This window comes from Bombina bombina, chromosome 3, assembly GCF_027579735.1.
Source record: "Bombina bombina isolate aBomBom1 chromosome 3, aBomBom1.pri, whole genome shotgun sequence".
Lineage (NCBI taxonomy): Eukaryota > Metazoa > Chordata > Amphibia > Anura > Bombinatoridae > Bombina > Bombina bombina.
Genome location: NC_069501.1, coordinates 892,675,748 through 892,702,637, shown reverse-complemented (window position 1 = coordinate 892,702,637; position 26,890 = coordinate 892,675,748). Strand labels below are relative to the sequence as shown.

Genomic DNA, 26,890 nt, shown 5'->3' with positions numbered 1-26,890 from the left:
ACTACTCACCTTCCTATTGTTTTTTTCCTTTTGTATCTGTAGCTCCTTTTAAAGCTGTTACAGAAGAGAGTTGGTAAAGTTCTGCCTCTTTATACTGGGAGCCGCCATCTTGGTAGACATGTATTGTGCATCCTGTGACAGAGGCAGTTCACATCAGTGACATTACCAACTTTATGACAGATGTATCTTGCATTTTAGATTAGCTTGTATAATAGAAAGCAGGAGAGTTACATTTTTGCAGCTTTTTGCCCACTGTTTAAAAGTTACATAAAAATTATAAAAAAAATGAAACCCAACATTTTTCTTTCATGATTTATATAGAGAATACAATTTTAAAAAAGTTTCCAATTTATGTATTTTATCTTATTTACTTAATTCTCTTTGTATCCTTTGTTGAAAATTGGCTTAAAGATGTGTTTAGCTAGCTCCCAGTAGTGTATTGCTGCTCATTCAATAAAGGACACCAAGAGAATGAAGAAAAATTGGGTATAGACGTAAATTGGAAAGTTGTTTAAAATGGGTGCTCTGACAAAATGCAGAAGGACATTTGGCAGACGGACATTTGGCAGACGGACATTTGGCCGACAGACAGAAAGCTAAAGAATGTTCCGATTTCGGCCAAGGGCAGATACGTTCCAGAGTGCTCTGTTCTAATCAGAACGTCTTGTAATTCTCTGTCTGGAAAATTATCTATCTATCAAATCTATCTATTTATCTATCAAATCTATCTATCTATTGTACCTATCAAATGTATCTATTGCATCTATTGATCTATCTATCTAATCTATGTATCTATCTATCTATCTATCTATCTATCTATCAAATCTATCTATCTCGTGGCCGGACTGTTATCTGACAGCCACTTGTGTTTCGGCCAAATGTCCGTCGGTCAAATGTCTGTCTGCCAAATGTCTGTCGGCTAAAAGTCCGGCCACGTTAAAATGTTATGTTCTATCTGAATCATGAAAGAAAAATGTTGTGTTTCAGGTCCATTTTAGCCACTGCAAAAATGTACAGCATCAGCTCTGTATTGTGCACGCTAAACTGAAGTGCATGATACGTCACTGTTCTATTAATATGCTAAACAGTGCTAGTTCGTGTGTGTCATATACGTAGATAAATTGTGCTCACTCCGTGGAGTTATTTCTAAGTCAGCACTGAGGCAAAAAGTATATTAATATAAATGTGTTGGTTATGCAAAACTGGGGAATGGGTAATTAAGGGATGATCTATCTTTTTACACAATTGCAGGCACAGGAGGAAAAACAATAGTATGGGGAGTAGTAACTATCCTACTACAGTTGTACCCAGCAGTGTAACTAATGTCCCTTTAAATCTTCTATAATGTTTGTCAAACTCTTTGGCATTTTATTAGGCTACCTGAATCCCTGAAATCTCTTATTAAATAACATTTACAGGAATCATGAATTGTATAAGTGAAGTCTTTATGTTAGGAAACTAAATAATAATAATAATAAATTAATAATTATTTAATAAATGGCTTCCAAATTCCCAAGTAGTGGGCGCATGGGAAGGGGAACACCATGCCAATAACAAAATACAGATACCAGATTAAACAAAAGAATCATTATATATAGTCAGACAATGAAAACCTTTTACTACATGCCATTTGTTTATATATGTTAATATTTATACTGGGTTAAACTAGTCATTGAATTAATTTGTCACACACACAGATATATATATATATATATACAGTATATACATATATATATATATATATATATATATATATATATATATATATAATATATAAGTAACTAGGCACTGCATTGCTAATGAGGTGCATACAAGATAAATGTTTTAAAACTACCTAGTACTGTATTTTTGCATTGCAGGGATGCACCCCTTCAATATTAAGTATCTTATCTCTTATCTCCATCCACAGCCTTTCACCACAGCGTAGCCCACTCCTGCCCCTAAATGCAAAGTGTTGGGAGATGTGGTATAGCATGTTGCAGGGGAATATTTGACAAGTATGCAGATATACTCAAACCCTATTAATTAACAATAGCAATGATTATACTTGTGCATGCACCTTAATTATGCATAAACACACTAACCTGAGAACCATAGATTGATTACCCAAAAACCAAGTTCTTGCCCAGCTGCCCTTAAAGGCACTAAGAGCAGGATTTATCAAAGCAATTCTCCTAAAATTGCGCCTTTAAATCTGCATACAACTCAATCCTCTGATTTATTAATGCGAAGTGCGCCTAAAATTGGGCAAGCCTGACTACACATTCCTCTCACTTCATTTGCGTTCGCCAAGGCACATCGGTGTGCTTAAAAAAGGGTTACATTTGCTAGTTTTAGTCGCATTTCCTAGAGTCCGCCTTAGCATTATGCCTAGTTACCAATCTATAATTGTTTTGCGCCTTTGGAGAACGCATAGTTCTCCTACAAATATGCTCATTATATAGTTCTCCATAGGTACTGAGGAGAACAGCATTAGAAATCATTATGTCTTTGAGCTCATGCTCACATCTATTTCTGATGGAGAACTTTCTGATTCTAGCAGATCTATCTTTGGCTAGATACATATGTCAAATATAGAATGCAAATGGCCTCCAAAGAACGAAAATTCTATTACCAATTTGAATTTGTTATGGTTATTTAGGGTCATCATTATAACAAAGTTAAAGTAAAAACATATTGTGGTAACACACCAAAATGAATGGGCAACTTTGCCCCATGTAAAACGCAAATGTAATATATAACTTGAAGAGGGCAAAAAATACTACTTAAAAAAACATGGGTTTAAAATGATAAATCAGGAGAACTCCCTTTTTTTGTGTGAAGAAATTTATCATAATTCGCCCTAGCTCACCTTCAAACAGCACAAATTAATATGTGCAATTTTTTGATAAGTTTGTGCGCACAGGTGTGCCTCTCCAAGGTCAAGCTGCAGAGAACTCTAAGAATACAAAGGAGAATTCTCCTAGCCCTTGATAAATCTAGCTCTATGTATTGCAGTAAATACTGCTAAATGCTTAATTATAGCTCTAACTCCAAGGGGCCCATTTATCAACCCCCGAACGGAGCTTGTGGGCTCGTGTTTCTGGCGAGTCTTCAGACTCGCCTTAAACACAAGTTATAGAGCAGCGGTCTGGTGCAATGCTGAATACAGAGAGCGTATTGCTCTCCACATTCAGTGATGTCTGTCGGACCTGATCCGCACTGTCGGATCAGGTCCGACAGACATATGATAAATAGGCCCCTTTGTGTCATGTTGGGGTTCCGCATACTTGGAAAACTTAAAATCTAAAATTGACTGAGTTTAAATGAAGTTTCACCGTGACACCATTCTTTATTCTTTTATGAACATTGATCTAAACTTTAAAAATACTGACTGGCGGCAATCCCAAAGTAAGTTATTCATATTACCTCCATGGTTCATATAAAAAGCACTTGAGATCTCCATGGAGGTCCCCTGGGACTTAAACTTGGCAACACAGAATTAAAGAGACATTCTGGTCAAAATGTAAATGCACATAGATGAATTGCATCTTTGAATAGAAACATATTTGCAATATACAGTACATGTGTTGACAAAAATGCTTCTAGTCAAAGTTATCACTGTTTTAGTGCTAACATTTTCTTCTGCATGTGCATGTGAAGCATAGCTAGATATTCTCAGTGCGCCACAGTGCGCCAGCATTTTAAATACTGCAGCTTCTCTGAGCACCAGTGGGGCTTGTATCATGTCAGCAATTAACTGTTATTACCAGATGGTACAAGCGCCTTAGGCTCTTTGAACAAGTGCTGAGATTAAAATACTGGTGTATGGTGCATACTTAAAGGGACAGTCTACACCAAAATTTTTCTTATTTAAAAAGATAGATAATCCCTTTATTACCCATTCCCTGTTTTTGCATAACCAACTCAATTATATTAATATACTTTTTACCTCTGTGATTACCTTGTATCTAAGCCTCTGCAGACAGCCTCCTTATCTAAGTGCCTTTGACAGACATGCAGTGTAAAGAAACAAAATTGTTCTAGCTGGTGCAAAAAAGACTTTTATTGTGCAAACAGGGATGTAAAAAAGCAACGTTTCAGGCCCACACTTGGCCCTTTCTCAAGCTTGACCATAGATTAGTGAACAAACATTTAAATAGCCACAATGGCGCCAAATATTGTGATTGAAAGTGATACAATTTATCAATATATAAATGACAAAAATTTCATATTAATAAAAGTTTAAAAATGCATTGAGAATTGAATCAATGTTTTGATAACCACAATATATTAAATTAAAAAATGTATATGTTAAGTGTATCTAGTTACAGATGGATAAATTATTTTTATCACTTAACTTGATTTTGTAATATCTTAATTTACAATCCATCAGTAGACAGACACACCTACATATTTGGTCAATATTGGATATTCAACATTATGTATTCATTCACAAACTTTCAGACATCAAATCTCATATCAATATGTACATATGGGTGCACATCCATCTATGCATGATTTTAACAGTACAATACTATAAAAAGAAACTTTTTATGTCATTCCATTTTATTAAATTACCAAAAGGCAGTCCAATTGCATTCCCTATTTAAGCCTCTCAGCCATAAAGTGCATAATTCATTAATCCAGAATGTTTCTCTCCTAGTCAGTATATTTTCCTTATCACCCCCTCTTCTAGGTGTATTAATCTTTTCAATGATTTGGAAACGCAATTGACTTATTCTGTGGCCTGCCTCTAAAAAGTGTCCAGCCACTGGAGCATCCTTTTTTCCACAACGAATATTCAACTTGTGCTCAGAGATTCTCTCTCGTGCCTCCCTGGTCGATTGACCAATGTACATCAAGGAGCACGGACATTTAATTGCGTAAATAATATACTCTGACCTACAAGTCAAATATTCATTTATAGAATACTTCTTACCTGTATAGGGGTGACAAAAGGTGTCACCCTTAATCATAGAATTGCAATTAATGCAAGATAGACATGGGTAACATCCCTTTCGTTTTTGACCAGTTATTGTGCTCTGTATCTGTTTCTTCTTAGCCCCAATGTCAGCTCTCACCAATTTATCTTTAATGTTAGGGCCAGGTTTATAGGCTAACATAGGTGGTATTGAAAAGGCCCCTATACCTGGGTGACACTTGGATAGAATATGCCAGTATTTTCGAATGATTTTATTAATTTGATTGCTTCTTGTATTATACTGAGATATAAACTTAATCCTCTCCAAATTTTTAGAACCATTTCTGTTCTTATCTTTCCTCACTGTTTTAGATCCACTTCTGTTTGTACTTTTGTTTCTTTATATCGATGCTGGGTTTGGTGAACCTGTTCCTGGCTGTGCAGTGAGTGCTGTGTTTCATGTTACATTGTTGTAGTCAATCAGTGAATACTCCTAAATAACTTCATGGGAGTGAGCACAATGTTATCTATATGACACATGTGAACTAGCACAGTCTAACTGTGAAAAACTTTCAAAATGCTCTGAGCTAGGAGGTTTTCAACTGTTTAGAAATCTGTTTGAGCCTAGCTAGGTTTAGCTTTTCAAAAATACCACCAAGGGAACCAAGCAAATTTGATGATAAAAGTTTGACTTTACTGTCCCTTTAAATTCACGTTTGAAACAGCTATAGCTTCTATTAGAAGCATTTTTGCTAATACATGTATATTACAAAAATGCTTCTATTCAAAAGTGAAATGCATCCATGTAGATTTCAATTTTGACTGGAATGTCCCTTTAACTTTTATCTCCTTGAATTCACAGATTTATAGTTATGCAGCTGTTTATGTTATCTGTCACCAGTTTATTAAACTTTTCTCTATGGATTTTTCTTCCAAAGGCTGACCTGTCTAAACTTTATGACCTTAAGGATTGTGATTTTTCATGTCAACATAAACCACTTAGTAAAGTACTTACAATATAAATATTTTAGTCAGTGAAAGAAAATTAGAGATGGATTTCTATTAAGAGAATGATTCCGGTAAACAATATATTTACAGGGATACACTGACATTTCATTGATAAAGATTAGTTAGAGAGCACTACTAGGAGTGCGTTAAAATAGAAAGGTAACTTATCCCCCTTTCTCAGAATATAATCAGTAGCCTACATGCTGAGAAAGTAATATTATAATATGCCCATGTCTAATTGTCTGTACTTTCATTTTTTATCTAAGATGCCATAAACTACAGAAATACAAATGTATATTGCTGATGGAAAAGCTGTTATTGGGATTGCACAATATATATTATTAAATTTCAAATTGCCAAATATACAGCTATACCATTAACTCCTTCACTGCCACATGAAGCTGTCATATACAATTTAACAATTTTGTTACCAACCAGTCTGTTATTTAGAGCATTGGAAGGAAAATAACAAATCCCAATGACAAAGCTGAATAACGCTCCAGGACAGGTTCTTTTTCAGTTGAAAAGTTTATTAATACTATTTGTTTTTATAAAGATTACTCCATAAAAGTGTAGGAACATATTTTGGAAATGCATTTAGGTTATACCCAATAGTATAGCTCTTCCTGATGCTGTGTATGCACGCTGTTGCTTTACAAGAGTTTCCAATTAAAAAGACATTACGTTTGATCCATTGACGCTCTGTAGGATGCTGAGGGGCCCTGTTGCTCAGATGAGACCATGAGGCCCATTTATCAATCTCCATATGGAGCTTGAGGGCCCGTGTTTCTGGTGAGTCTTCAGACTTGCAAGAAACAGCAGTTATGAAGCAGCGGTCTAAAGACCGCTGCTCCATAACCCTGTCCGCCTGCTTTGATGAAGCAGACAGGAATCGCCACAATTCAACTCGATCGAGTACGATCGGGTTAATTGACACCTCCCTGCTGGCAGTCGATTGTGAGCTGCTGGTGCAATGCTGAATACGGAGAGCGTATTGCTCTCCGCATTCAGCAAGGTCTTGCAGACCTGATCCGCACTGTCGGATCAGGTCCGCAAGACCTTTGATAAATAGGCCTCCATATCTGAAATTCATGTAGGCTTGTTTCTTTTAAAGCAGTTCATTAGTGGGCATTCCTGCCATTTAGTTGTGTTAAGTGGCCCAATACATGATATATCACACAGCGAACAAGAACAACTTACAGCTACAACACTTTGGCAACAGTTTATGTAAATGTTTGTAATTTAAAAAAAATAGCACATCTACTTTTAGGGTAAAGTAGTCTTGTTGGGCATGGATATTCCAGGGTGGTGTGGCCAGGGACTTTTACCTAAACCTTGTTCATTCATGCAGAATTTATAAAGACTCTCTTACCCCTACTCTTGTGGTAAAATCTCAAAATTTCAAGGCTGACCACATTGTCTTGTTTTTATTTTTTTTAAACGGTGTTCAAGTTTTCTTTTTTGTATGTTAGACTGGATTGATTTATATCAGCAGTTTTATTTCATTTTAATTAGTTTGTTTAATAAAAATGTTAAGGTATTTTTGTAATGCGGTATCTTTCACAGTGTAAGTTGTTCCATAAATTGCAAAGTAAACAGTTAAAGTTAGATGCAGCTCTATTGATTGCGATGGAACAATTAGTGGCAAATACAAATCTTTATGAATTACGGAATTTCTATTTGCAACAAGATTTTTTCAGCAAGATATTTGTTTCAGGAACAAGTTTTATTGAATCAAAACCATTAAACAGTTCATATTGCAACAAAGTTAATGCTGTTTATTATTTTAAAAATATATATAAAAAAAAAAACATTTTTTGATCGGTTTCTTGGGCATTAACCATCTGGCTTTGTTCTTTAAAATTTTCAAGCAAATCAAACTTATTTTTAAAGTCGAGGCAACAAAATTCATATTACCCAAAAGAGAAAAACAAAACCAACTATATTTTCCTCTTTTGTAGTTTGTAGTGACTGATAGATCAAACCAACATCCAAAGCTATTTAAACCAGTTGTGTTATAACATGGAAATAATAGGAAAAATGTGAGAATTTAAGTTTGCATTCAAATGTACAAATCCTACATACATTTTCTTCCCTCACCCATAAGATTTTTTTGTGAAATAAATGAGAACAGTAATAACATTATCATGAAGGACATCATACATTTCACGCAGGTATTTGCAACACTTTTAAATTAGATACAACCATTCAGCTAGATTACGAGTTGTGCGTTAAGGTAAAAAAACTGCTTTTTTATGCCCGCTGCTATTACGAGTCTTGCAGGTATAGGTGTACCGCACACTTTTTTGGCCTTACCGCAAACCTACTTACGTAAATTCCGTAAAGGTTTTTTTCTATGGGACTTCCATAGCGCCAGTATTATGAGTTTGTCCTGGGAGGCGAAAAAGTGAGCGGTACACCCTCTACCGCCAAGATTCCTAACGCATTTTAAAGTCAGTAGTTATGAGTTTTACATTACAAAGCCATATCATAAAATTCATAACTAAAGTGCTAAAAAGTACACTAACACCTATAAACTACCTATTAACCCCTAAACCGAGGCCCTCCCGCATCGCAAACACTATAATAAAAATATTAACCCCTAATCTGCCGCTCTGGACATCGTCACCACTACAATAAACATATTCACCATTAAAACGCCGCACTCCCGCCTTGCAAACACTAGTTAAATATTATTAACCCCTAATCTGCCGCCCCTAACATCGCCGCCACCTACATTATACTTATTAACCCCTAATCTGCTGTCCCCAACGTCGCTACCACTATTCTAAACTTATTAACCCTTTAAACCTAAGTCTAACCCTAACACCCCCTAACTTAAATATAATTAAAATAAATCTAAATAAAATTAATATCATTAACTAAATTATTCCTATTTAAAACTAAATACTTACCTATAAAATAAACCCTAAGCTAGCTACAATATAACTAATAGTTACATTGTAGCTAGCTTAGGGTTTATTTTTATTTTACAGGCAAGTTTGTATTTATTTTAACTAGGTAGAATAGTTATTAAATAGTTATTAACTATTTAATAACTACCTAGCTAAAATAAAGACAAATTTACCTGTAAAATAAAACCTAACCTAAGTTACACTAACACCTAACACTACACTACAATTAAATAAATTACCTAAATTAAATAAAATTAACTAAATTAAATACAATGCCGCCTTTTGATAAATCTACCCCTTACAGTGAATGCACATGTATCAAGATAAACATTTTACTATTTTCTATGAAAAGATTTTTTCCCTTTCAAATAAATATCTAAAACACTGATGCCTGGTTTTATACACTTAAAAAAAGATATAATTTGGGCATGTAGACTATTTTAGAAACCCTTTTTTAGTAGGATGACCCTCATAGTGCCATATGGCTTCACAAATATTAAAGGACCAGTCAACACATTAGATTTGCATAATCAACAAATGCAAGATAACAAGACAATGCAATAGCACTTAGTCTGAACTTCAAATGAGTAGTGGATTTTTTAATAACAAATTTCAAAGTTATGTATATTTCCACTCCCCTTGTACCATGTGATGGCAATCAGCCAATCACAAATGCATATACGTATAGTCTGTGAATTCTTGCACATGCTCAGTAGGATCTGGTGACTCAAAAAGTGTAAATATAAAAGACTGTGCACATTTTTTTTAATGGAAGTAAATTGGAAAGTTGTTTAAAATTACATGTTGTATCTGAATCATGAAAATTGAATTTAACTTGAGTGTCCCTTTAAAAGCTTTATTTTGAAAAGTATATATTAAAAAAAACACAAAAAACCCTACTGCTTAGAGGGATATAAAACCTAACATTTTCCTTAGTGATTTAGATAGAGCATTTTAAACAACTTTACAATTTATTAATATTACCATTTTTTCTTTGTTCTTTTGAAATCTTTTGTTGAAAAGCAGGGACATATGCTTAGGAGCTGGCAGCAGTTTTGCAAGAATGTTATCCATTTGCAAGAGCACTAGAGGGCAGCACTATCTCCTGCCATATAGTGCGCCAGATGCCTACCTAGGTATCTCTTGAACACAGAACATCAACGGAACAAAGCAAAAAAATCTAGACTAATGCAATAACTAAAGTTTAAAGGGACATGATAGTTTGCATATTTTTCTGTTCTATCAGAAAGAGACTATTTTAGTGCATTAAAATGTTTTGTTTTTTAAAGGATGTTCCTGTTGTAAACAAAGCATCTTTCTGTGGAAATTGACTATATCAACCCATGAGTAGTAGATTCAGTACATAATGATCAGTACATAATTATGCACTTTCCTTTTAGTTTTTAGAAATGCAAACAGACAGCTCGGGCTGTGCAATTCAATACAAGGATCAAAAGCAAAAAATAATGTTAAATGAGCAGCACATTATATTCGTGTGTGCTAGCTGAGACAATGTATCGCTTTGTCCAATTATGAAACAATTGTAGTAAACTTGTGTTGATTGTTGCAATTGATTACCAAGACCGTTAACCCCTTACATTCACAAGACTCATCGTTATAAATAAAACATAAGCTAGACAGTTCTAGCAATAACAAACTCACTTGATTCTGAGAATGATATCCAATGTCAGATGAGATCCAGGAAAACGGAACTGTTATATTCACTATTAGTAGCGCAATTTGTAGCAACAGTCACAGATACTGCCTGTGTTCATAGCAGCATCACGGCTTGTTACACAGGTGTTGAGAAGGGCTCCCCTGCTAAGCCCTCGTTTGTAATGATAAGTAAACAGAAATTAATTCAACACCTCTGAGTGTAACAAAAATAGAACCCAATAATCGAAAAAACAGAAAGGCTGATGAAATAAGTGTTAAAACTTCACCTTTATTTGAAATTCCGTGAGTGAAAAACAAAGGCACAGCACACAGACCTGACTACCGCTGACGCGTTTCCTGCCCTATTGGGCACTTCATCAGAGCTACCTAACAGGTGTGTAAGGACTCCTTAAAAACAGGATGTAAGCCCTGCACACCTGCTGCATAATTGATTATAACAAAAAAATGGAAATTTTGTGTGTATTGTGAAATAAACATCCAATCCAACGTGTAAAACAATAATAAACATTATGCATAATAAATAAACTTGAAAATATCGATCATAAACAAAAAAATATATACATTATTATACACTAAGACTATGCTTTCATATAAAATTGTATCATTCAATAGGCACATTAAAAACGATAATACAATTCAATGTGTGGGGGATAACGATTCTTACTGTAACTAAATACATGAATATTCGTCAATTAATGAATTCCCAGTGTACTGAAGTTAATTTAAACATGTTGAAAACATATAATATGGAAATACAAAGAGGGAACTGGAATTCTAATAAACCTTAGTAAATGAACGATGTAAAATGTACATTGTATATACATGTATTAGGTAACACACAGAGAGCATAAGCAGTTAAGTATACCAATGTGTATTACATCATATAAAAGTCAAATGCTATAAAGTATAAACACATTCAAAAGACATATACTGCCTGCTCTCCGGGTGACCAAACTTGGATAGTTTATCACTAAGATTTTATATAATCTGGGCGATATCAGAGTTTATATCTATTATAAGATCCAGATCCTAGGTCTATGTATTGTCAATGAACAATTTGATGTCACTTATTTTATTAATACCAAAAGGAGCACCGGATTTTAAAGTGTGAATCCAGTAAACTTCACGTTTACTCATTGCTGCATATCTATTACCACCTCTGGGTCCTAGTTTAACTACCTCAATCCCTTGGAATGTAAAACCAGCTGAACTATTTCCATGTAAAGCAAAGTGCTTGGCCACAGGGGTTTTGGGAATTTCTGCTTCCAGGGAAAGTAAATGCTCTCTTATGCGATCTTTGAGCATTCTAGATGTTAACCCTGTATATTGATAATTACAAGACTTGCAGGTCAAAAGATATATGACAAAAGTGGAAGTGCAAGTAATATGCTCTTTAATCTTAAATGTTTGACCTGTACAAGTCGAGGTAAAAGTATCGCCACATGTGACATAGCTACAACTCTTACAAGGTCTGACATTGCATTTATAAAAGCCTGGTTTAGATGTTAACCAATTAGTTGACTGTGTGGTGTGTAAGCTCTTCTTGCTGAAATCCTTTCTAGCCATATCACCAATGGTTTTAGCTTTACGAGAGATAAAATTACATTTACTAGAGATGTGTTTTAGATCTGAATCCCTATCTAGGATTGGTAATCTATTCCTAATAATTCTACTGATGTCATCAAATTGTCTGCTGTAAGATGTAATAAAATTCACACCATCTTTTAATCCAATATCTTTAACCTTATCTTTCAGTAGACTATTTCTATCAAAATTACTCACTTGTTCTGATATCTTCAACAAACTTTGTTCATCATAGCCTCTCTCTTTCAGTCTAATAGTTAGATCTTCTGCATGTTTCTTATAACTCTCTATGTTGCTACAATTCCTCCGTAATCTGATATATTGACCTTTTGGTATCCCCTTTTTTAAGTGAAATGGGTGGCAAGAATCTGCTCTAAGAATAGTATTACCAGAGATCTCTTTCCTAAAGACCTCAGTAACAATGCCCTCTGCACTGTGACTAAGTTTAACATCTAAATATGGTATGGCATCCTTAGAGTGACTAAATGTAAAACTTAAGTTAGCATCATTCTGATTTAGATATTGCACAAATTCATCTAAGATTTTATCGTCTCCACTCCATAATAAAAGCATATCATCTATAAAGCGTGTGTAATAGGTGATATGCTTTTTAAATGGATTTGCAACATTGAACAATTTTTTGTCCTCAAATTTAGCTAGATAGAGATTAGCATACGAGGGGGCAAATTTAGCCCCCATCGCAGTGCCTCTCTGCTGTAAAAAATACATGCCATCAAAAATAAAATAATTATGATGTAGCAAAAAACTGGTTACTTGCAACATAAATTCTATTAGACCTGAATCATAGTTCGAGTATTTAGACAGCATAGCTTTCATAGCCAATAAACCTTGATCATGTGGTATACAAGAATATAAGGACACAGCATCTATTGTTACACAGTTACAATCTGTATCACATTTGCATTCTTGCAAAGACCTGATCAGGTGTTTGGTGTCACGTAAGAAACCTGGTAAAGATTGGACAACTGGCTGTAATTGTGCATCCAACCATTCCCCCAACCTCTCCCCCAGAGAGCCAATAGCAGATATAATAGGTCTCCCTGGGGGATTGGTTAAGCTTTTATGTACTTTAGGCAAGAACTTGAAAATTGGGATTCTAGGGTGTTCTACATATAATGTATCACATACACTGTTAGTGAAAATGTTTTTTTCTAAACCATCATCTAACAAAGAAGAAAGTTCCCTTTGAAATTTGACTGTGGGATTAAAGGTTAATTTTTTATAAGTATCGGTGTCACTCAGCTGTCTCATAGCTTCCTTAAGATATTGTTCTTTATTTAAAACAACAATTGAACCTCCCTTATCAGAATCCACTATCACCAGATCTTTATTGTTAGTTATTTTTTTTAGAGCATTCCATTCCCTCTTATTTAAGTTTCTATGTTTGTTTGAACTACTTTTTAAATTCTTCTCAGCTAGTTCTGTTAAATCTTGTTCCACTATGGCATGAAAAACCTCTATGAGGTCTGTACGAGAATTTACTGGATAAAAGGTACTTTTTTTTAAATTTTTAACTACCTGTTGTTTAGTTTTATTTGTCTCATTCTCATTATCCATATTAAGATCACATAATGAAGCAATGTCACATAACTCTGAGAAATTGCATTTTTCATTCAAAGACATAGTTACAGGAGGATCTAGTGGACTCTCATCATTACCCAATGTTGGGTCCTTGCTGAAGTGTTTCTTTAGTGTTATCTTACGGACAAATTTGTTCAAATCCATAATGGTGTCAAAAAGATTAAAGTCTTGTGTAGGTGAAAAGCCCAGACCTTTAGATAACACTACTTTCTCAAACTCATTTAATGGATGGTCCGAAAGGTTAATGATCTTTAGTTCTTGTAATTTTTGTTCTTCTTGAATTTCTGACGGCTTGGATACCTTGGTGCCTGCGAAGGAATAGGCACTTTGCTCTTGTCTTCTGTTGATAGTGATATCACCTCCCCGTTTTTTGGCCGTGCTCCCATCTCTTCTTCAGATCTCGATTTTGTTTTAATAGGTGTAGATGTCAACTTAGGTGTACTAGGAGCCACACTATTTGTGCTTTCACTATGTGAGTCCATGGTATCCAGACTTGTAAAAGTGACCTTTTTGTTCTTTCCTTTATCCTTTTTGCCATTCTTCTTTTTGCCATTATTACTGGATTTATTGTTAGAATTTCTGTTTGTGGTGTTCCAATTATAAACAACTTCCAAATCATAATCTTTGCAATCTCTGCCATACTTCTTATATTTATTAGTAGATAATTCTTCTGCAGTCTTGTCCACAGTTTCTTTCAGTTGTTCTTCAAATGGAGTATATTTCGAATCCTCCTTAAATACATCTAGCTGTAATTGCAGCTGATCCAGTTCTCCCAGTATTGTGTCCCTTTGTTCTCTTTTAAAGGTAACTAGTTTTTCCATTAAGATGATAGAACAATCTGAAAGAGCTTGGTTCCATTCCATCATGAATAGAGGAAACTCTTTATGATGGCATGTATTTTTTACAGCAGAGAGGCACTGCGATGGGGGCTAAATTTGCCCCCTCGTATGCTAATCTCTATCTAGCTAAATTTGAGGACAAAAAATTGTTCAATGTTGCAAATCCATTTAAAAAGCATATCACCTATTACACACGCTTTATAGATGATATGCTTTTATTATGGAGTGGAGACGATAAAATCTTAGATGAATTTGTGCAATATCTAAATCAGAATGATGCTAACTTAAGTTTTACATTTAGTCACTCTAAGGATGCCATACCATATTTAGATGTTAAACTTAGTCACAGTGCAGAGGGCATTGTTACTGAGGTCTTTAGGAAAGAGATCTCTGGTAATACTATTCTTAGAGCAGATTCTTGCCACCCATTTCACTTAAAAAAGGGGATACCAAAAGGTCAATATATCAGATTACGGAGGAATTGTAGCAACATAGAGAGTTATAAGAAACATGCAGAAGATCTAACTATTAGACTGAAAGAGAGAGGCTATGATGAACAAAGTTTGTTGAAGATATCAGAACAAGTGAGTAATTTTGATAGAAATAGTCTACTGAAAGATAAGGTTAAAGATATTGGATTAAAAGATGGTGTGAATTTTATTACATCTTACAGCAGACAATTTGATGACATCAGTAGAATTATTAGGAATAGATTACCAATCCTAGATAGGGATTCAGATCTAAAACACATCTCTAGTAAATGTAATTTTATCTCTCGTAAAGCTAAAACCATTGGTGATATGGCTAGAAAGGATTTCAGCAAGAAGAGCTTACACACCACACAGTCAACTAATTGGTTAACATCTAAACCAGGCTTTTATAAATGCAATGTCAGACCTTGTAAGAGTTGTAGCTATGTCACATGTGGCGATACTTTTACCTCGACTTGTACAGGTCAAACATTTAAGATTAAAGAGCATATTACTTGCACTTCCACTTTTGTCATATATCTTTTGACCTGCAAGTCTTGTAATTATCAATATACAGGGTTAACATCTAGAATGCTCAAAGATCGCATAAGAGAGCATTTACTTTCCCTGGAAGCAGAAATTCCCAAAACCCCTGTGGCCAAGCACTTTGCTTTACATGGAAATAGTTCAGCTGGTTTTACATTCCAAGGGATTGAGGTAGTTAAACTAGGACCCAGAGGTGGTAATAGATATGCAGCACTGAGTAAACGAGAAGTTTACTGGATTCACACTTTAAAATCCGGTGCTCCTTTTGGTATTAATAAAATAAGTGACATCAAATTGTTCATTGACAATACATAGACCTAGGATCTGGATCTTATAATAGATATAAACTCTGATATCGCCCAGATTATATAAAATCTTAGTGATAAACTATCCAAGTTTGGTCACCCGGAGAGCAGGCAGTATATGTCTTTTGAATGTGTTTATACTTTATAGCATTTGACTTTTATATGATGTAATACACATTGGTATACTTAACTGCTTATGCTCTCTGTGTGTTACCTAATACATGTATATACAATGTACATTTTACATCGTTCATTTACTAAGGTTTATTAGAATTCCAGTTCCCTCTTTGTATTTCCATATTATATGTTTTCAACATGTTTAAATTAACTTCAGTACACTGGGAATTCATTAATTGACGAATATTCATGTATTTAGTTACAGTAAGAATCGTTATCCCCCACACATTGAATTGTATTATCGTTTTTAATGTGCCTATTGAATGATACAATTTTATATGAAAGCATAGTCTTAGTGTATAATAATGTATATATTTTTTTGTTTATGAAAGATATTTTCAAGTTTATTTATTATGCATAATGTTTATTATTGTTTTACACGTTGGATTGGATGTTTATTTCACAATACACACAAAATTTCCATTTTTTTGTTATAATCAATTATGCAGCAGGTGTGCAGGGCTTACATCCTGTTTTTAAGGAGTCCTTACACACCTGTTAGGTAGCTCTGATGAAGTGCCCAATAGGGCAGGAAACGCGTCAGCGGTAGTCAGGTCTGTGTGCTGTGCCTTTGTTTTTCACTCACGGAATTTCAAATAAAGGTGAAGTTTTAACACTTATTTCATCAGCCTTTCTGTTTTTTCGATTATTGGGTTCTATTTTTGTTACACTCAGAGGTGTTGAATTAATTTCTGTTTCCTTTTAGTTTTTAGTTTGATAAAAGAAGTGAATTGGAAACGTTTATTAAATGTGTATGCTCTGTCTTAATCACAAAATAAAAGTTTTGGGTTTCATATCCCTTTAATGTTTTATTGTTTTGTAGTGATTGCCAATCTGAACAATGTAACACATTTTAACTAATTTAATTTTTTTTTTTTTTTATTAAGGTTCATGCACAAGATTACAAACAATAAAGGCTTAGCAATGCATACGTACATCCCCACATAGTAAACCAAACATCAACTGTTTCCAAATAAAGGAAATATACAAATTTCATGTGCACACGAGCCACAGCTGGTGAACACAATATAAATATACACTAATATATAGTGGAATGCAGGAGATTGCAGGGAGTTAAACGAAAATGTGATACAAGCTCAGGTAACCTTGGTTTTTCTCAATTTTTCAACAAAATACAAATCTTATTATTTACCCCTAATGTGTAGTGTATAAAAATGAAACAAATAAGACTCCCCGTACAAAAAAAAAAAATAGTGGTCTCTTTTGGACCTCTAGAAATACTATATATTAGCGAGGGGAAATTACAGGGGATATATAACAGGTAGAAAACATATAGAGCCACTCTTGGGCCTGTAGTAATATGTGCTTACATCAGGAATAGTGCTATCACAAGCGACATTAACAAGATAATGGCTATTAAACAAAACATAATTTGTAATACACTCCACCTTAGTTATCATCTATAGAAAACTGAAGTTAGGAGAGCAAATATAAAAATAGGAGCTCATTAGGAATCAGCATAGAAGTTCTATTAGGTCTTGTACTATATCCTATTTTCAGACATACCTTTGTACATACAAATGTGACTATACGATCTAAAGGGCTGGATAGAGGCTCATTTGTTTCTGAATACGTATTCTCTATATAAGACAGTTAGAGATCATAGAGTAGCCTCTATATTTACAAATGTAGTACAAGTTGGAATGATGATATATTACACCATATGATATTCTATTATAGCAAGAAGCCACTATATCCCTATGGGTAATCAGTTGTAACCCCTGTTATAGTGTACTTACTGATGCATAGCTTTAAATAAAATAAACTTGGCAATATAAATCACAAACAAAAAGAAAAACACAGAGTAGTAGTGCATAAGCAACAGAGTCAGCCAGCTAAACATCTGTCCTTTCCTGTATCTATAGTGACCACCACTATGTGCAGATGCCTCTATGGGTATAAACTGGACTTGTGTACTAAAGATAGGTGAAGACCTCTTGCTATTATGTTTGTTCAGGAGTGTTTGACCCAGGTAACATCAATTATGGGATTAATCCACAGTAAGTAGTGCAATATGTTAATAACAGCAACTAACAAGCCTAGGCACCTAAAGCCTTCTACTAATGTGGGGGGTGATTAGAGGGTCGCATTACTATATATAATCTAAGAAAATGGAGTTGTTAAAGTAAGGGTAAAACAGGTCTAATGGGACAGAAAGGAACACCAAATACTTTGAATTTAAACTAGATATTATCCAATAAGTGCGTCAATAGCTGCATTAATAACGACACTGAAGTTTGGAAAAGCAGAAAGATGAGTAGAACTAAGCATTGGTCTAAGTTGCTGTCATATAAAAAATTAACATCATTATCATGCTGACCACTCACTTATAACTCTGAATAAAATATTAAATCACTTTACTAAAATTAAAGTTTGCAACTATAGGAATCTAAAAGGTAATGTCAGACAGCGAGGTCATCATTAATTATTCAACTATTGTGAGCATATCTGAAAAGGACACAACACCAGGTACTTGTAGCAGTCTCTCTACCATTCCCTGGAATTGCCCTGGAGTCTATCCAATTCCAAATTTCATAGCTATCAGTAGATAAGGGGTCTTAAACTGCCCTACCAAAGGCAGAGTTAGTCCAGAGTACTCTCTAGGAGCCGCCAAAATGATCTGAAACTCCGCTGCACCAAGAAGTAGAGATCGATCTCCATATAACATAGACTCTTTCATCCACTGATCAAACAGAGGGCGGCCGGCCGGCCCGCCCTGGGAACATGAAAAGAGCAGGTCTGCCGTGGTTCTGCACGGATCATTGTCCCTCACGGAGTGTTCCATGTCTCTCTTCTCAGCCGGTCTCTGCGTACGGATCTGTCTCCGCTTCACCGCCCAGATCACCGGGAGCTCCAGGGAGCACCTCGGCACCGTATCAAAGAGGGGGTAGGTAGAAGGAGGGTCCAGATGACAACACAGGATCATCTGCTTCTCTGGGGATCTCTCCTTCACAGCTTGACTAGTTGGTGCCTTGTCCAACGGTTGCTATATGTCTTCTATAGTATTGCGCAGTTTGTTTTCAAACTCTCCCAGCAAGGCCAGAATAGCGTGGCAGATCGATTCCATACTTAGGTGATCGTGCTCTAACTAAGACGATAATTAGGTAGATAGCGTCTCCGTATAATAAGCCAATCTTATTCTCCACAGATTATGCTTATTCTTACAGCAAAGGGTTAGTGGTTATACTTCAGCACAAATGGCTGGGTTGCCTGTTTCGTCAGGATAATGGGGGGGATGGATGAAGTCCCAGGCCGCTACCAGGCCTCCGCTGTGCTCCTCATCCTTGCAGGGCTGCTTTATCGAGATCAAGTACAAAAAGTTGCTCCAATCGACTCTACTAGTATCAATTCTTGTTATGTCACAGATAATAGACTTGGAGTCAGGATATAAGAGTGTTAACCAACGGTTTTAACAACTCCTCAGTGTAGCCGATATTAGAAAGCAGCCATCTTAGTCGCTGGTCGGGCACGCCCCCTAATTTAATTTATTTTATTCACAATTATAAATATTTAAAAAGCAAGATTAAAACTGAATGAGTTATCAAATCTAAATCTAGCTATTTACTACTGTTCACCTATAAAAACACATCTATATAAGTTCCTTTCATTAAACTGAAATGGCTATCAACCACCCATAGTAGATTATCTGTCTAGTCAGAATGGGCACTATATATTGTTATATTTAATAACACACTTAATAGTTTTAGATGTATTACAGCACAAACTCTTTTAAAGGGAAAAGTCTTCTAATGTCTGTTGACCGTATGAAAGAACACTGTTTAAATATATTAATATTTTGCTTGAAAACATTCATGCCAAAGCTGTATTATCTGATTTTGAAGCTAACATGAAGTGCTACTGAGCCTTAAAGGTCAATTAAACTCAAAATGTAACATCAAATAAATAATTTCATGTTTCGAAGAAGAATATTATTACAATATACATTGATTATTTATTTTGCTGTCTTTTGCTTTAAAACATCTTAAAATTGGACTTCTGTTTTCTTCCAGGGAGGCTTGGGTTAATACTGTTATCTACTTTTTTGTGAATTAGTGTTTCTTCCTCTCTCACCCTCTCCTTCTCTCTCTAGTCAAGTGCTCTTTTTAGGTGGATTATCAGTTTTACATCAACTATAATGATAGGGAAAAAAAAGTCTTTGCAATAGCAGTGAGCATATAGTTTAGGTGTGAATATTATTTTGTATCTACAAAGGGAAGAGAAAAGATCAAGATACCCCAATCTCTTTTTTAAACTGCACATCCAGAGTCAAATTCTATGGGGCCTATTTATGAAAGGCCTGTCGGACATGATCCGACATTGCGTATCATGTCCGACAGACCTCGCTGAATGCGGAGAGCAATACGCTCTACGCATTCAGCATTGCACCAGCAGTTCTTGTGAACTGCTGGTGCAAAGCCGCCCCCTGCAGATTTGCGGCCAATCGGCCGCTAGCAGGGGGTGTCAATCAACCCGATTGTATTCGATCGGGTTGAATTGCGACAATGTCTGTCCGCCTCTTCAGAGCAGGCGGACAAGTTATGGAGCAGCGGTCTTTAGACCCCTGCTTCATAACTGGTGTTTCTGGTGAGTCTGAAGGCTCGCCAGAAACACGGGGCTTCAAGCTCCATACGGAGTTTGATAGATATGCCCCTATATATTAGTTGATTAATAGTTAGCAATGATCCTTATCCTTTTGTGGTAGGGGCAGATAAATCAGTGAAACTAAAAAATTATAAAAAAATATTTTTTTTACAAAATAAAGCTACCTTATTAATGGCAAAAGTCTTCAGTTATGAGGGTAAATAATCATGCAGCTTACAATTTGTGTTTGATGTCCATTCAAGACCTGATAGCTCACTGGCAAATAACCCACTGCATTATTGGTGGACAGTGAGATGCCTCACGAGCATAAACATCACAAAAACAAGTAAAAAAAACAAAAACTAAAAAAGAAAAGATTGTGCTATGAAAGAGCACTATGCAAATATGTTTAAACTTTGCATGGAAGGATTTATATCAAACTTTCTTATTTTGATTTTGAAGCCAACAGGACGTGCGACTGGACCTTGCGATCTCATTGCGCACTGGCTCATCTCCCACTGCTTTATTGGTAGACAGTGACATGCCTCACAAACATAAACGCATAAACAAAAATCTGCACAGAAACATTCATTTACAAAAACAACAAAAATACATTAGGTCTTTTCGATCCAAAACATTTTTCTTAGTGGTAACAGTGCTCCTGTAAACTGCAGTTGGCAGTGACTGATGCATACAGGGTCTGTTTTCCAAAAAGCAAGAACACAAGATTACTCTTTTAGTAAGAAGATTTAATAACAGAATAGAATGTTTCTTTGTTCTCTGTAATTGAACAATGGTAGCATGACTCAGTGTTTGTATTGGATGAACACGCTTTATTCTGGCATTACGCCTCCCAATGTATTTGTTATATAAGTAGCTTAATGAACGTGCTCACTGTGTATATTATTCATTATAAATACAAAACATAAAAACACTGCACATGAATGTATATCAAATAAGAGTAAAAACCTTAAAATAATTATCATTGCAATGTAGTTCAAGATTTTATAGAAAGTGGTACATTTTAAGAAACTATTTATACTATAAACACAAATAACTCTGTATATTAAAGGGACACTGAACTCAAATTTTTTCTTTTGTGATTCAGATAGAGCATGCAATTTTAAGCAACTTTCTAATTTACTCCTATTAGCAAATGTTCTTCATTCTCTTGGTATCTTTATTTGAAAAGCAAGAATGTAAGTTTAGATGCCGGCCCATTTTTGGTGAACAACCTGGGTTGTTCTTGCTGATTGGTGGATAAATTCATCCACCAATAAACAAGTGCTGTCCAGGGTTCTGGACTTTCTTTTTCAAATAAAGATAGCAAGAGAACGAAGAAAAACTGATGATAGGAGTAAATTAGAAAGTTGCTTAAAATTGCATACTCTATCTGAATCACGAAAGAAAAAAATTGGGTTCAGTATCCCTTTAAGGGGGTTTGAGGTAGTAATACTTCATGTGATAACTGTGTTTCATGTCATAGGTAAGTTTGAACCCATTTGATGACTTTAGGACATGTTATGTATAGGTGCTATTCAGTGCTACATATTAGGCTACAAGGACAATGAAATGTGCAATTTACGTACAAAAAAGTGACTCAGCATAATAATTCTGACTATAAACAATACAATAGTTATGCGACACACAGTGGTTGCAAGATCACTTTACAATGTACACAATGCAATGACTAAATACCATGTTGTATTATTAATTTATAAAAAGGTATAAGAAAAAGTGTATACTTGATATTTAATAATATTAACAAGAAGAGAGTAAATATAATGGGGTAGGTGAGATGAGAGTTTGGGAGATTAATGGGGCAAAATTATACTTTAGTGGTTCAGACAGAGCTCACAATTTTAAAAAGTTTCCGGTTTACTTATATCATCAAATGTACATCATTTTCTTTGCATTCTTGGTTGAAACTCCTTTCCAGGAAAGAATACCTAGGTAGGAAACAAAATATAAGTCCAGCCTTGCTAATTAAAAAGGAGCTTTATTATTCTACATCAGCAAGGCTGGGATTAGATTTAGTATTCTAATACGTGCGCAACCCGATGTGCGCAAAAGGCTTACTTCTTGCGGAGTTAACGTGGGAGCGTTAAATACCGCTCAGCTTGTTATCTGGCCCTATATGGTTTAAGAGGCTGGTAGTATGCTTAGGCTATGAGGAAGAGCTTTGAGAACCAACATTAAAGTGGCATTTTAATGCACTTTGCCCCAGCGTACTAATAACATCCATGTTGTCATTTAAAACATATAAAAAAACATGTTTTAATAAATTCCCATAGTTCAGCAGTACAGTCATGCATAGTAATTGTACTTGGTCCCATATGTCAGGAATCTTTGCAGCAGTACAATGATGTGCTATTTGAACATTGCACTGGGATCAAGTACAATAAGGATGTCACTTATTACAATGTATGAAATAAAACACAATAATAACAATACACAATATAACAATATAATGAAAACATACAGAAAATAAGTGAACTGATTCTTTCATTTGACAACAGGAAATCCTGGGCTCCATCCAGTAAGGCCTCAACCACAACTACTACTACTACAGAGACTAAACAGTAAGTAAAAACATATCTGATTGCAAAATAGAATATATCACTAATAAAGAAATGAATGACATAATAAGGAGGGTGTCAATCTTATTGAAATGAGTGACTGCATGCCTGATTTTTTTTTATCATTGGCAGTGGCAGTGAATTGACTTTAGTTCTATAAATTGAAAGATAAATAATTATATATATTTCTATAAAAACACTAAATTAGCTCTCCTCAAAGGGATATGAAACCCATTTTTTTTCTTTCACTGTTCAAATAGAGCATGCAATTTTAAACAATTTCTTATTTACTTCTATTATCAATGTTTCTTTGTTCTTTTGGAAGCTTTTGTTGAAAAGCAGGGAGGTATGCTTAGAAGCCGGTCCATTTCTGGAGCTCTATATGGCAGCAGTTTTGCAAGAATATTATCCATGTGCAAGAGCACTAGGGGGCAGCACTAATTTGTGCTGCCATATAAAGCTCCAGCTATGTAGCGCTCCAGATGCCTAGCAAGATATCTCTTCAACAAAGAATACCATGGAGACTAAGCAAATTTAATAATAGAAGTAGATTGGAAACTTTTTTAAAATTGTATGCTCTGTCTGAACCACAAAAGAACATTTTTAGGTTTCATATCCCTTTAAAGGGAACAAACTATATAATGATAGAGATAATAGATGTGGAACCTATATTAGCATGAATGGAGGAGGTTAAACTAAAGCTGTTAAAATGACTATTAAAACTCACAGAACATGTTGTACACAACTAATACTCAACGTGCAACACAACAAAGTTGTTTTAGTAAGACCAAGGATATCCATTTCTCAACTGACAAAAATGAGATTGTTAAACATCTTATAATACCCCCTTTTTAAACAGTAAAAAAAATGGATTTTAATGTACTTTAATGCAATTTCTGAACATATTAATTAGATGCACACCATCTGCAGCAGGGGCGGTTCTACACAGGGGCCCACAGGGGCCAGTGCCCCATGTAAAAACGTCCCTGGCCCCCCCTGTGGCCCCCCTGAGCTGGCCACTGAGCTGACTGAAAAATACCGGACAAGATCAAGGCTATTTATCTGCTTCCCTGTCCCTGAAACGCTGTCTAGTCAAAGTGTGGGGTTAACAAAGTGAAGTAAATATATACTGTATATGTATGTGTGTGTGTTTATGTGTATGGATTTGTGTGTTTATATATATATATATATATGTATATATATATATATATATATATATATGTGTGTGTGTGTGTATGTATGTATCTATGTGTGTGTGTGTATGTATGTGTGTGTGTGTATATATATATATATATATATATATATATATGTGTGTGTGTATGTATATGTGTATGGTTGTGTGTGTGTGTATATATATATATATATGTGTGTGTGTGTGTGTGTGTATGTATGTGTGTATATGTGTGTGTGTGTGCATGTATGTGTGTGTATATGTGTTTGTGTATGTGTATGTATTTGTGTGTGTGTGTATATATATGTGTGTATGTACTGTATGTATGTGTGTATATATGTGTATGGATGTGTGTGTATATGTGTTTGTGTGTATATATATATGTGTATGTATGGTGTGTGTGTGTATGTATATGTGTGTATATAGATATATATATATATATATATATGTGTGTATATATGTGTGTGTATGTATATATATATATATATATATATATATATACACAAATTATAAATATATATACATTTATACACACACACACACATATATATATATATATATATATATGTATATATAATTTGTTTCTGTTTTTTTAATGTGCCCCCCTGATTAAACACTGGCCCCACCTTGGCCCCCCCAGTAAAATTTGTCTAGAACCGCCACCATCTGCAGAGAAGAGAAGCACTCTGTGGGGCCACACCATCTGCAGAGAAGAGAAGCACTCTGTGGGGCCACGCCATCTGCAGAGAAGAGAAGCACTCTGTGGGGCCACGCCATCTGTAGAGAAGAGAAGCACTCTGTGGGGCCACGCCATCTGCAGAGAAGAGAAGCACTCTGTGGGGCCGTATGGAGCTTGATGCCCCTATTTCTGCTTGACCCTTTAGGCTCGCCGGAAACAGAAGTTATGAAGCAGTGGTCTAAAGACTGCTGCTCCATAACTTGTCTGCCTGCTCTGAGGCCGCGGACAGAAATCAACCCGATTGAATAAATGCATATACTGTTGGCATTTATCGATGTGCAGCGAACATGATATGCTACATCGTATCACGTCCGCTCGCACTTACATAAATAAGCCCCTGTGTGTTAGATATGCAGAGAGGGAGAGGAGTAAAGTGACTCTGGGATCAGAGAAAGAAAATTACTGGAGGACAATTTTGTGGCCCTAGATTGGGAATTCTGTTGTGACGTTTAGACTTTGTAGAAGATGCAGTGGACAAGATTTCCTACTTCAGAATACACTACAAAATTAGCTCAGATAAACAGAGTTTAATTATGTATTTAAACCCTACAAACGTTGTTAATAGTATCGTACAAACTCCCTTTGCAAGACGTGGCTACATGTGCACGAGTGCCAATGCATAGCGGATTGTGTGCACAGCTTTACCTACATGTTAACCCCTTGTAGTGGTAACCATTCAATAAAAAATGATCTAATGAAATAAACATCTTATTTTACTGTTATGTTCATTACAATACTCTCATTAGTAAACACATAGATACATTTCATACTTAAACATATATTGGTGCAACCAGTTAGTGTGATTGTGTTTTTTTGTCTACAGGGTTACTCTACCAACCAAACAAGATGGACAAAAAATGTAAGTTTTATATTCTAATTTCCTTTTTCCTAAAATTAATTTATTGTTGTATTTTAAAAGTGCACACTTGCAAGTGTCAGATTAGTGTATTGTAATTTCCCTATAATTGTTCTAACCTATTAAAAACTTTGATAGACATATTACATTTTCCATCCTTCATTTTCTATCTTGATGCAGAGTTTTTTTTTAATACAATTGGGGTATTCAGTCAAGTGATTAAATTATGGGCTTGTCAGATTTATTCTAATTGAATCCTTTCAGTTTGATGTCTTTTCAAAGCATAGCTTCAATTTACAAAAATCAATATGTGGAAGAAACATTAGTTAGATCAAAAGTATTCTGGATTGTTTCACTGGAAAGCACAAGTTGTAGGAATCTAAATGCATTATGGGATTTCAATTGAATTAATCAACTTTCTATATGTTACAAACATATTTTCTATTAATTTATAAAACGTAGTAGTAAGGTGTAAAACTACAAAGAATCTAGGCCCTAATGAAAACAGTGATAGGTTTTATAGGGCTCTAGTGAGCTTCTTTTAGGGACCCTGTTTATGGGCTCCATTTATCATTTTCTGGGTGGACAGGGTTGGCTCCTGGCAGTCTGTCTGCCCGCCCAGCATTGAGGCAAGTGGGAAGCATGCACTGCATGCATTTATCATTGCACAAGTAGTAGGGTGACCATATTGCCCCTTTAAAAAGGGACACATATGAAAGATACATGTCAGGGTTCTTATTCAAAACATTTCTTTAAACAGCCCTGAAATATGTATTTTTCATATATGTCCCTTTTTAAATGGCAATATGGTCACCCTAACAAGTAGCTGATGTCCTCTCTCTGCTACTTAAAGTGACAGGAAATCCCAAAATTTTCTTTCATGATCCGGATGGAACAAACAATTTCAAAAACATTCC

The 26,890-nt window shown here is 35.1% G+C and overlaps 1 protein-coding gene across 50 annotated transcripts in view; it reads left to right on the top strand.

Annotated features, from left to right (window-relative positions):
- Window positions 1-26,890, top strand: part of SCEL (sciellin) — a 182,803-nt gene that overhangs the window by 54,048 nt on the left and 101,865 nt on the right. For all 50 annotated transcript variants that reach the window (XM_053707863.1, XM_053707905.1, XM_053707890.1 and 47 more), the window contains 2 exons: window positions 23,148-23,210; window positions 25,941-25,976. In XM_053707863.1, the coding sequence (XP_053563838.1) occupies window positions 23,148-23,210; window positions 25,941-25,976 (99 nt within the window). The remainder of the gene's footprint in view (window positions 1-23,147; window positions 23,211-25,940; window positions 25,977-26,890) is intronic.